We start from the raw sequence: 12,503 nt of genomic DNA on the forward strand, positions 1-12,503 counted from the left end.
CCCTGTGAGAGTCACTTTCTGTGACTAATTAAACAGTATAGTTTTTCCTGTGAATTATGGTTGCCTGAAGTGACATAAGTGGGTCAGCCTACAGTAGCATTTTATGTGCTGTCACTGACTTTTAGCAGTAGCATGCTTTTAATGAATTCTCACAGGCCTGCTTTTTTGCCAGCTTTTGGCTTGAATTGCAGCCTAGTGCCAGACTATATTATTTTCAGATTAAATTAAACAATTAGATGTACTTTGACTGTTAATAGGCATTCATTTCAGGGCCAGATGAGAGCCAGTCTCAAGTAAAAGAGCTAAAACATAGAGTGTGGACATCGGTTCCTCAGCACTAAGTGTTTCATTCTGTGGATCTGCTATGGTTGCATCCCACTGCTTACTGATGTAGACTTGGGATAATAGAAGTATAGATGGGAGGCACTGAAACATTTTTTATCAGATGGTCTTCATATTTAGTATTTGGACTCAAATAATAGAATTTAATCATAAATTTTTTTCACAAATGCACAATTACTAGAGCTAGAGACCATGGCGTCTGTCAAATGTATGGAAGTAACAGGCTCTTTTCTGTATGTCTCTTACAAATTTAAATTTAGTGAAAGAAGTACTGAGTTGAGGAAATCTGTCATTTAAGCATGTTTATGTATTTGAATTTGGTGACAGATTTTTCTTTTGTGTGTTAAATATTGATGACCACAGGGGATTTTTTTCTGTAAAATGTATTAAGGTAGACGTTTAAAAATGTAACATAGTTAAATAGCATAATAAGCATTTTAAAATTTTGCCTAAATAATGTGTATCTTAACTTTCAAAGCTATCTAGAAAATAGAAGTTGATAGGAATTTTGAGTGTGACTCATCTAAATGTTCACTGGGTGTTTTTTAAAGGGAAATGGGAACAAATACGACACTCTACAAGAAGGATGTTCAGCCCAAATTCATAATGCAGTCTTGGATCAAACAAAACTAGATTTGCAGTTGCTTAACTATCTTGATCAAAGTTGGAAAAGTGAGTACCATATAAAAAGCAACCTACCAGATATCAGCTTCATGACGTTTTACTGCATCACGGAGTTGGATAAGACTGAACTGGATATTGCTGTCCACGTGACCTACACAACTGGGCAGATGGTTATAGCAATTCACAGTCCGTACTGGATGGTAAATAAAACCGGACGAATGTTGCAATACAAAGCTGATGGTATTCACCGCAAGCATCCTCCAGATTACAAAAAGCCACTCCTTTTTTCTTTCCAACCCAAAAACTTCCTCCAGAATAACAAGGTATTGTATTTTGTAAAACCTGACAGCTCTGTACTCCCCTATGTCGTTGTATGAAAGCCTGTTTAAACTTTGAAAGTTACGTATGCTATGCTATGCTCTGTAAAGGATATGAAACCTATGATATCTTTGTCTAAACACAGAATATTTTAAATAAGTGTGTTGTCAGATATGCTTGAGATGGGAAGTATGCATTATCAAAGGTATTGTTACGAAAGACATTCTCATCTTTGAGAGGAATACAGTTCACTGAGAAGTACTTCCTAAATAAAAGAATTTCCTTTATTCTGTTTAACCTGCATCAGTAAAGCTCCTTATACTAAATAAAACATAGAAGTTTGGTAAGGAATGTAAAGCTGTGGTACTTGAAAAATGAATGCTGCTTGAAAAATGAATGCTTGTAGTGGTGGTTGGTAGATTGGGTCTGAGTTGGTAGTAAGCTAAGGTTAAGATGTAGTTTACCATTTGAGTCTGCTATGTGGATTTTTTTAATGCTGAGTATTACTGATGGATGAATGATATGAGAGAGATTACAAGGCTGTGTTGATTTGCCTTTGAGATTTTAATTAGGATAAGTTTTTAAAAGGATCCTTGTGTGGTTGCTTCCTCTGGAGTATCTTACACTTAAAATGGTTATTCCACATAGCTTATAACTAAGGGTGGTAGAAAATACCTTTGTGAGATGATACTGGCAATTGTTATGTCTTGACTTTTTAATAGAAACACCAGTATTTCCAGTATGCACTTTTGTTTATATATATGCATACTTTACATAGGATTTTAAATGTTGTCAGTGTCTGTAAATTGAAAATTAATTCAGGGTCCTCCTTCATAGGTGCAACTTATGGTAACTGACAGTGAACTGTCTGATCAGTTTTCACTGGACACTGTTGGAAGTCATGGCTCTGTGAAATGCAAGAGTCGTAAAAAGGAATATCAAGTGAGTTAAATTTATGGTTCAAATTCATTACTTTCAGGAGATAGAAATGAGGCAAGAAAAGAACAGTGTACTAACTGTGTCTTTCTATTCATAGGTTGGTGTCACCATAAACAACAGCAGTTTTAATATTACTAGAATTGTAACTTTCACTCCATTTTTTATGATCTCAAATAGAAGCAAATACACTTTGGAAGTAGCTGAAGAAGGCAAGGAAAAGTGGATTCCTATTGTCTTGCAACAGGTAAACTTATATATTCCAAGTTGTTTCTCTAAGGAAAAAAAAAATCGGTTGGAACACTCACTGATGGAAAATATGAGCCACATAGGGTGTTCAATGACAATGTCTCAGTATATCGTGCTTTTTCAATAAATTACCTGTGTCTGGTTACCTTTTCTTAGTTTTGCTTTAGGAAATATTTTAAAGCTGGTTTACATTGTAATTGGAATGTTTTCTCTGTTACCTGCATCATAAATAGTATGAGAAAAAGACTTGCACTGTTACTATATTATCTCTCTCTGTAGTGGCACTGAAACTTTTGGTCAGTTTTTGCAGTGGTATCTGATAGAGTGGTTTGGCTGACCTGGTACATGTCATGCTGCTTTCATATAGGAAGAAAATCCCTGACGTGGATCAGTTCAGATGTCCCAAAAAGACCAGTATGGAGCTTAGTCTCACTGCTGTTTTTTAGTGCTTAATGCATCATTTCTAGAGAAGGGATCACTAGTCCCAAGGCCAAGTGGTGTGGAAATGGCTTTTGGGCTTTTATCTATACTGCAGGGGTCTAGACTGTTGCAGACTAGGCATGCAGCTTGGCTGTTTGCACTGCACTATCCCACAGTTATGTTTTGTTGTGTGCTTTGAGGCCATCATGTCTTCCTTCAGGACGTGTAGGAAAAGCAGCCCCTCTTTGGGGCAGTGTTGGAGGTCTATGAAAGCCAAAAGTGATCCATACTGCCTTCTGGGAGGAATGAAATCTCCCTCTTTCCCTTCCAATGAGTCTTGAAGAGAGCATATCCAAAACAGAGACAGAGTTTAGCCTAACAAATAGTGCAGTTGGAGGTCCTCTCACTTTTCTTTAGCATTGTAGATACTCCAAATGGTTACCAAAAATGCTTGCAAACTAAAATACCAAAGTTAAAATAATATTTTAAATCAGATTTATAACCAGATCTTTTTGTTACATTTTTGGTACCTTAAATACATGCTTTTTAAGTATGCATGTTATCTTTAAGGACTGTGGAAAAAAAATACCATTTAAAGATAATTATTTCGAGTTATGAAATCGATAGTACTTTACTTGCTTTTTGTTGTCATTGTTCCATTGTGATTGTTAAGTGTACACAATGACATTTAGATCTTTAAGTGTTTAAGACAGTTCAGCTTCCCATGTTCAGCATTATTTTCAAAAAAGTTTCTTTGCTTTTACTCAAGAATAGGCTGTTTGCTATAAGCCTACACATTTGTTGTGTTTCCTAATATTACTATGTTCCTCTGAGCCAAACTTCTGTTTGACTCTGTAGTTTTTGGGTTCTTTACATACATGATTCCTCATCTAGTTTGTTGATAAAGCTCTGAAATGACAAAGGTTAATGTGGAGTGGTGTGGGCCACTTCATATCTAACTTCTTACTCTGAGAAAGTATAGTCAGGTTTTATTACTTCTTGGTGTTTTGTGGTTTATAGTTGACACAGAGTTGTTATTAGAATAAATTGAGTTATTTTACAGGAACTTTTGAAACTTTCTGCAAAAACTATTCAAAAGTAATAGTTTTGGAAGTTCAAATACATTGCTACATATATAATCTGTGGTTTTCCTGTGCTGGCTGTTTTATTGATATGCTTACAGAATTTTCCAGCTTGTCCTGCAAGCATCATTGTTTCTCAGGAGTTTCATAATTGTATTAATTGATCTTAGTCTTCTTTCAGTTATCAAATATCAAAGGGGGACTTTGTAGATTTTAGGATCACTCCTGACATCTTTTGGAAGATTAGATATGGCAGTTTATCAAATGGAGTAGTAGAGGTCAACAGAATAATCTGTATCCCCTCCTACATTATTCCAGACTTCACTCCCAAAATTGCTTGCCTTTCCGCATTGTGTCGATATTTTCCTTTTTGATAAGCTAAAAATCCATGTTGTGACAGTGAAGTCTGCCAAGATTGTTCATTTGTAACCCAGTTGTTCAGTCCGGTGTGTTTCTTATCTCTTCTAAAGAGTCCAGCCACTATTGGTCTATCTTTGGGCATCCAAGACAGATTACCAGGAATAAGTTCCCATCTGATCCTGTTCTTGAGATATGGAACTCTGCTACCCAGCTAACCTAGATTTTTTATTTTTTAATTACTGCCTTTGATTTTTTTTTTTGAGTACTTCTCACTTTACTTTTTTATGTTAGGTTCATCTTCAAAAAACCAAGCTTGTTGAAATGCTTATTCCTACCTCTGCTTGCTTCCCTCTCTCCCATTCTATTTTTGTCATTTTAAGTTAAGCAGAGTCCTTCCTTGCTGCTTTTGTTTTTTTCCACTCTTCTTTCTTAGTGACAGATAGCCTGTCTTCTCAGGGGAAAAAGCAATCCTTGTGTAGAACCCATCTCCTCTTGGACATGTTCCCTGTTTGGAGGGCAGTCAGTCCATCAGAGACTTTAATTACCATTTTTAGAAAAACCCATTGTTCTTCGAAGGGTGTAACAGAAGTTGTTGAACAGTAATTAGTATGAAATGACTTGCCAAGGACGGTCTTTTGAATTAGGTATAGTGCAAGACAGCTGACCAACGTACATCCTTAGAGAAAGAAAGAAAGAAAACGTTGCCAAAGATTGTATGTAAAACCACTGCTAAATATAAATTAGAGATCCTATTATGGAATGGGGATTATTGTATAAATATAATATCTAGTGAAGCACTTAGCAAGTGTATGGCAAAATATTTGGAAATGGCATCATTTTGTGACACATTCTGTGGCTAAAGACTACTGCAAAAACTTATTTTTCAGTTATCTGTGGTTGATTCTGTAACTTCTTGTTTAGCCAATCCTTTTTACTGATTCTGGTTTTGGTCTTAAACTTTCATTTACTGTTGACCGATTCTCCTTGACTTTCCTTTGAGCTCTCTTAATTTCCATGTTGAGACTTACTTGCTGTGTTTTATGCTAGTTTACAACACAATTTAAATTTCCTTTGTCTGTAGGATACGTGTTGATGTAGATAGCACCTTCAATCTTGCTGTTTAACTATATTTTTTTCCTTTGTCTTCCTGCTTCCTGTGGTGTGAGAAACAATGGGAAAGGGAACTTAGTGGCATGGTAAGTTGGTGAACTAGTCTTTCACCATTCTAGGATTCAGACGCAATTAAATATAAGCATCTAATTTCTTAACCTATGTTGGAGAAAGATGCTCCTGAAGTTTTGAGTGTTGCAGGTGAGCAGTTTGAAATACAGGAAAAGTGGTCAAGTGGTCTATCTAGATAGAGTTTGGCTCCTGCTGGTTGAGAGTTACTGTTAATCATAGCTTGTTCCCGTGGCAGGACTCTTTTAATTAGTTGGAAACTTTTCATTAGTTACAATTAAAAGTTTTGTGTTCCCTGCCTCCCTTTATCCATTTGGTGTGTAAACTATTGAAGAGAGATTGTCTGTGGGATTTTTAAACCCAGAATGGCTGTGATTTCAATTGTGGATGTGAATAGCAGAACATGCTGTCTGATTTAGCTGCCTAATGCTTCATACTTTATTTATATATGTTTTGTACCCACATATACATATGTGTGTGTGTATGTATGTGTACATGCCTCTGTGTGTGTGTGTGTATATATAAAGTATTTCAAAAGAACAGCTAGTATGCTGATGTCCTGCTTACTCAAGTTACTGTGGGGTGTATTTATGCTAGTAACCCTTTTTGTCATTGATTGTCACTATAAGATTGATTTGTAATTTATACTTATTTGGCAAGAGGTCTGTTAATGCAAAAACAGTTTTATCGATTGATTTCTTTAAAAAAAAAAAACTTTTTTTTTCTTTTTGTAACAAGTTTGGCCATTTCGGTGTTGTAGTCATGCTCGGCTTTATACTCTGGATTTCATATACATTATTCATTTGAAATCTGCTTCTTCATGTTAATATGAAGTCTTAATGTTTTCACTTTTAGCTCCTTAACTCCTTGGTTTCTTCACTGTAGCCTAAGTTATTTCTGACTTCCTTTCAATTTATTGTTTTCAGGTAAGTAATTAATTTTAGGCTTTTTAATAGAGTTTCTGATCCAACTCCACCACGCTTTTGGGTAGAACTTTTGTAGGTGAACTTTGGGCTAAAGTGAATGCCATTTAACACCTAGTTTGTTTTCTCACTTACTTTTAAAATGCCTGATTTTTTTTTTTTTTTTTTTTTTTAGTGCATTCCCTTTTGGCCTGAAAATGATGCCAACAAACTGCTTGTTAGAGTTGAAAATTCTGAACTCCCCCCAAAGAAGATAAATTTTGATAAGCAAGAAAACTGTCTGCTACTGCATTTGGACAACAAGGTAAATGGTTGCCTTCAGAAATTAGATAAAACAACATAATTAACTGTTTCATTTCCATTCTCAAAACTTTCTACTTCCCATACAGTCAAGTATTCCAAAATCTTAGCTGGGGAAAAGATTATGTATACGCAAATGTATTATTCTCATTCTTGTGCTTGCTTTTTCCTGGGTGTACACACACATATTATTGGGTGCTTCATTTTAAGTGCTTCTGTGTGGAGCAGATCTATAGAAGTTGAAACAGATTGTTTTGCTAGTGTTCTCTAGCTGAGGCTGAGAAATATTTACATTAGTTCTAAAGTAACATGAAGTTACTTTGAAAAGTAACTTTGACTCCATTAAATTTAATTCTATGTTGCATATCGTCTCATAGCAGTAGTTTTTAAATCCATGATTGTTTTTAATAGTGGAATGTTTTGGACAGCATTAATGCATATGTATGGTTCAAGGAAGATTCCTCTACTACCAGCCTAAGTTTTGACAGTAGAGAACTCCTTCATAGTTTTGATTACTAAGTGCAATGCTTGTTACCTAGTAGTTAGATCAGGGAAATATTTGAAATATTTGTCTTATGAGAGTAAAAGTTTTCCAAAATATTTAAATCACATTTGCTTTACTAGAAATTAATTCCACTGTTACTTACTTTATAATTTTTATATCTGATAGCTTGGAGGAATTACAGTGGATGTTAATCTGACTGAACATTCTACAGTGATTACCTTTTCTAATTACCATGATGGCGCAGCTCCATTTCTCTTGATAAACCATACTAAAGAGGAAATTATTGAGTATGGACAGAGGTATGTAAGAAGAGTTCTGGTGTGTATGTCTGCATGGAGACGTGTGAACTGTAATTTTGTGTATTGTAAGCATGCCTATTTCTTAAGAAGCCTATTTTTTTTAAGAAATAGCTGTCTAATTTTGTCAGAACACCCAAAAATCTCTTGTTTTATAAACTGAAGAGAATGAATTGGTAACAGAGCAGTGTTATGTAGTGCTAGGTGCCTGTTTCTACAAGTAAAGAAGCTGTTTTGTGAGTTAAAGAAGCTCTCTGGTCTCTTCTTATATGAATTTTGTTGCCTTGCCCTCTACATTCCTTCACGTTCCTCGTGGGGACAGAGGATGTGATTGGCTTTTGTGGAACTGTGCAGATGCTGACTGTGCAAAATAAGTAACAAATGAGTTGTAAATATAGTTAGATTTGAGACTTTTACTGTTCTATCATATTTAGTTGAGACTTAGCTGAAAGAATAGCTCAAAAAGTTACGAGAGGGGTGAAGGAATGGACTGAAAAATGGGTAGGTAGCTATATAAATTTTGTCAAGCGAGGCCAAAACTAAGATTATTTCAACAAATATGAATTATCTGCAATCAGTGAAAATTTGGTTCTGCACTTCCACGCAGCTATACTGGTTCTGTTCTCAAGCTGGAATGTCTTTGTAATGCTTTGCTACTGCATGCAGATACTGTGCAGTGCTGAGAAGTGTAAGCATATCTACAGTATTCTCTATCTGTTTCTTTTTAAAAGCCGAACAGCCTCTACCATTTTTTCCTTTCAGTCAATCAGAGTGGTGTTATTTAAAGATTTTTAAATGAAAAGTGGAAGAGCTGCTAGTCAAATTAAGCTTGCAGCTGCATGTTCCTGTTTGTCTGAAGAATACAGTCAATTGTTTGCTTTGTTTTTTATCTGTAAAGATTAGTAATTTTTATCTTTTTAGCTGGCTTTTGGGCATCCCTAGTGTAAATTTGATAAGTATATATGTAACCTTTGTAATGAACGATGGAGAATTGAATAGAATATTTCAGTTGGAAGGGACCTACAATGATCATCTAGTCCAGCTGCCTGACCACTTCAGGGCTGACCAAAAGTTAAAGCATGTTATTAAGGCCATTGTCCAAATGCCTCTAAAACACTGACAGCAATGGGGCATTGACCACCTCTCTAGGAAGCCTGTTCCAGTGTTTGACCACCCTCTCAGTAAAGAAATGCTCGAAAAGTCCAGCCTAAACCTCCCTTGGTGCAGCTTTGAACCATTCCCACATGTCCTATCACTGGATCCCAGACAGAAGAGATCAGCAGCTCCCTCCCCACTTCCCCTTGTGGGGTAGGCTCCTTTCAGAGAGCTGTAGAAGACAAGTCTGCCAGTTTTTAACTGATTGTGAGGGGGAATGGAGTTTAAAATCTATTTATCTGTAAATATCCACTGTATCCAGATACTAAACACTGCACTCTTTTCCCTTCAGCAGTTCATATAGGGGAAACCTTTCCTAAACAATGGGGTTTGAACACACTTTTCCTCTCTTGGAATATTAAAGTTAGGCAGCACAAATCCTGAATTTTCTTTTCAGCTTGTAAGCTCCACTGTCTGTTTTTTCCTTTACTTAATGTTTCCCTGTCAATCACAAGTGGGGAATAAAATGAGTATTTAAAATCTACTGTGTATACTTTATTTCTAAAGTATACATGCATATTTTGAAGTACAAATATTGTTTTTATTATTGTGCTGAGAATGGTTTTATGCATTTTTTTTAATGCACAGTGTTTTAAGTTTTCATTTTCAATATTTGAAAAAATAATTAAAGTGTTCTTGTTGAAATGCTAGAATGCAAAAGTTATTGACACAAACCACTGTTTGACATTTTAATTTAATACTACTTTGTTCTAGCTCCCTCAGTGAATTGGAAGACTGTCTTCAGCCAAATAAGGCAGTATTGTATACTTGGGCGGACCCAGCAGGATCTAGAAAATTAAAATGGAAATGTGGAAATAGAACTGAGGAAATTACCCCAAAAGAGGTACATTTATTACCTAAATCTCCTTTTAATGCTGTCTAATTTATTATCCTGTTCATCAATGTATGTATGAAATTCTGTATGTAATGTGTGTGATCAGCGATCTCATATGTGAGGTTCAAACACAGAATGGTAACAACACTGTGTTTGCTAGAGCTTGTGCCAATAAGCATTGTTTTCAGTTCAGAAGCACGTGTGTGTGAGAGAGACTGCTGTAAAACTTCATAATTAAAAAATTATTTTCCTATACTTTTAAAAAACGTTTTCTGTTGTTGTTCATGTTGCTAAGACTTCTGCATTTGCTTGTGGAGTAGAATGATGCATGGAGTTGTGAAAACTTTTCCTCTCTTGTTTGTAGGACAAAATGGAAATACTCAGCCTGGACTGTAGAAAAGTGGTCTATTTAGTGTCATTTTTTGAAGGTTTGCAGCGTATTGTCCTGATCACTGAAGATGAGAATGTATTTAAATTGACATATGAAAGTGTAAAAGCAGAACTAGCAGAACAAGAAATTGTTCTGTCTTTGCAAGATGTTGGAATTTCATTGGTTAATAATTATACAAAGCAAGAGGTGTCCTATATTGGAATTACAAGGTAACTTATTTTGTGTGCAACAGTCTAACATGTTTAACTTCAGGTATTTTCACTCACTGAATTTCTTTTTGGGGTGCAATGGAAGAGGAAAAAGAGGTCTGGATAAAAGTATGTAGAACTAAATCATTATGTTTTCCTGTTGTAAAAAGAAATGTTTTCACTGTGTTTTACATTAATGCATATGCTTTCTGTATTTGGATGTATGTGTTTTTGCAACACGTAACTGTAACTCTGTGTGGCAAACTTCCCAATACATTGAACAGAGTATTTCCTGTCCATGTAGTCTGGGGAGTGAAATAGAGTTTTGAGGAGTAAGGTCTGTGGGTAGTTTGTGTTGGTGGATTTTTCTGTCTTCATTACAGAAACAAGTTGCTGAATTCTGCGTTGAAAATTTTGATGCAGTAGCAGCTTGTAGTTCTTTTTAGTTCTGAGAAATTACGGTGATTGCAAGGTTCCAATACTTCAGGTTTTCTATTGTAACACTTCAGAGGGAAGCAGAAAAGAACCTATGTAATGCTTAAGAAATGTGCGCTATCATATATTCAAACAGGGGCTTTTTAGAATGCTCAAGGCACACTTGTATGTCATTGCCATAATCTACACAATTCTGTATATTCATAGTCATGAGGTTGCTAGAGTAAGGTTTTTTTCTCTTGATTAATTCTCTGCACTGCGCTGCAAAACAAACAAGTGAAAACTTCACATACACGTATACTCACATATTGACATTTATCATTCACAAAGAAAATCTCAGTCCTTGCCCTTAACTGAGAAACTGAGCTGTGATAACTATCAGAATCTAGGCAGTGGAAACACTCCATTAAAAGTGGCAGCTAATTGCCTAGATTCAAAGTAGTGTTGAGATTTCACTAAACCAGTGTTTTTTGGAAGCAGTCATCCACAGTCAAGTAGTCTAGCAGTGCTTCTAGTTGGTATTGATTTCTTGTTAACACCTGAGTGGATGTCAGACTCCTGAAAGCTCTTGCTAAGGATAAGAGATTATTGCTTGGGTACGGTGAGGAAAACCATATTTTTCAGAATGTTCCCATTTGTGAATGTCTTGTTACAAAAAGAGCAGAAAAGGCAGTTGTATCTAACTTGATGCAGAAATAAGTTGCACCACGCCAGTTCTGGGATCACAGCCCATTTGGGGGCGGGGGGAGGAAGAGGAGAAAAGAAAAAAAAAGAGGGGAAAAAGGGAAAACTCCCAGCAATTTCAAGGTAGTACTGTATTTTGTAGCTGTTGTTTTGGCCTTTATCTCACTTTTTTTTGTTGTTTTTTGTGTTTTTTTTTTTTGGTTCTGCCATTGATGTATCTGAACCCAGACACAGATGTAGCTAAAAGGAATTGGATTAGGGGGCTGTGTCTGGAAAGCTATGTATTTGTGGGCTATAGAGTAATTTGTGGAAAGAAGAAATACCCTCCACCTGATAGTGTTGGTTTGCACCCTATTGCGTTCCTTTGGTTTGACTGCAATGTGAAATCAGACATGGGAGCTTCTCACAGAAGCAGTACAATGAAGCAGAAAGGAGTCCAGGGCCCTTTAAGGCTGATTAATTATTTTGTTGTTTTATTAATAATAAAAGTAAGAGACTAAAGAAGAGAACGGATTTTGGGATACCATTTTAAAAAACCAAACCAAACAGAACCAAAAATCCCCACCATAAAATCTGATTTAGACAGAAAGAGTGAAGAAACTAGCTATCAAAAATAAGAGGCAGTTCAGGAGGTATTTCGTCTTGACTTGAAGAAGTTCCCAATTTCTAGTAAATTCAGCTATGCCAAAATACATGCAGGAGTATACGCAGAAAACTGCACTGACATTGTAGAATAATGGATGGCAGTACTGTTGAAACTGAACTTCCTGATTAAGTATCCTTACATACCCATCTTCATCAACATGGAGAGTTACACAGACTTGCTGTTAACTTTTCTTTTTTTGCATTATATGGGAGAGACTGCCTTCCACTTAGTACCAAGAAGGCAGTGGGTGATTTGGGTCACTTTTATTTACTACAGTAATCCTTTATGATATGGTTTCTCATTCTGTAGCTATAGCCTACTAAAAGCTATACTATGGTAGGTAAAACTTGTTTTGAAATAGCTGATCCTTCTCTCTTGGTCCTTTGTTTTCTTTTCAAAGTTCTGATGTGGTTTGGGAGACAAAACCCAAGAAGAAGTCAAGATGGAGACCAATGAGTGTTAAGCAGACTGACAAATTAGAACAAGAATTCAAAGAATACAGTGAGCTAACTCCTTCAGAAAATAAGATTATTGAGTTGGAATCAAATGTTTTGGTAATACTGATAGTTCTCTGATTCTCTTGTTTACATGTATACACAGGAAAAAGATAATGTATCAATTTTGCTATTTCTGAA

General features: G+C 35.8%; 1 protein-coding gene across 6 annotated transcripts in view; it reads left to right on the top strand.

The window, feature by feature from the left end:
* The window catches only part of VPS13A (vacuolar protein sorting 13 homolog A), a 108,794-nt gene that overhangs the window by 67,711 nt on the left and 28,580 nt on the right, over window positions 1–12,503 (top strand). For all 6 annotated transcript variants that reach the window (XM_075726383.1, XM_075726384.1, XM_075726385.1 and 3 more), the window contains exons 48-55: window positions 894–1,289; window positions 2,122–2,226; window positions 2,321–2,467; window positions 6,609–6,737; window positions 7,404–7,537; window positions 9,404–9,533; window positions 9,889–10,124; window positions 12,269–12,422. In XM_075726383.1, the coding sequence (XP_075582498.1) occupies window positions 894–1,289; window positions 2,122–2,226; window positions 2,321–2,467; window positions 6,609–6,737; window positions 7,404–7,537; window positions 9,404–9,533; window positions 9,889–10,124; window positions 12,269–12,422 (1,431 nt within the window). The remainder of the gene's footprint in view (window positions 1–893; window positions 1,290–2,121; window positions 2,227–2,320; window positions 2,468–6,608; window positions 6,738–7,403; window positions 7,538–9,403; window positions 9,534–9,888; window positions 10,125–12,268; window positions 12,423–12,503) is intronic.

The sequence above is a fragment of the Pelecanus crispus genome, chromosome Z (genome assembly GCF_030463565.1).
Source record: "Pelecanus crispus isolate bPelCri1 chromosome Z, bPelCri1.pri, whole genome shotgun sequence".
NCBI lineage: Eukaryota > Metazoa > Chordata > Aves > Pelecaniformes > Pelecanidae > Pelecanus > Pelecanus crispus.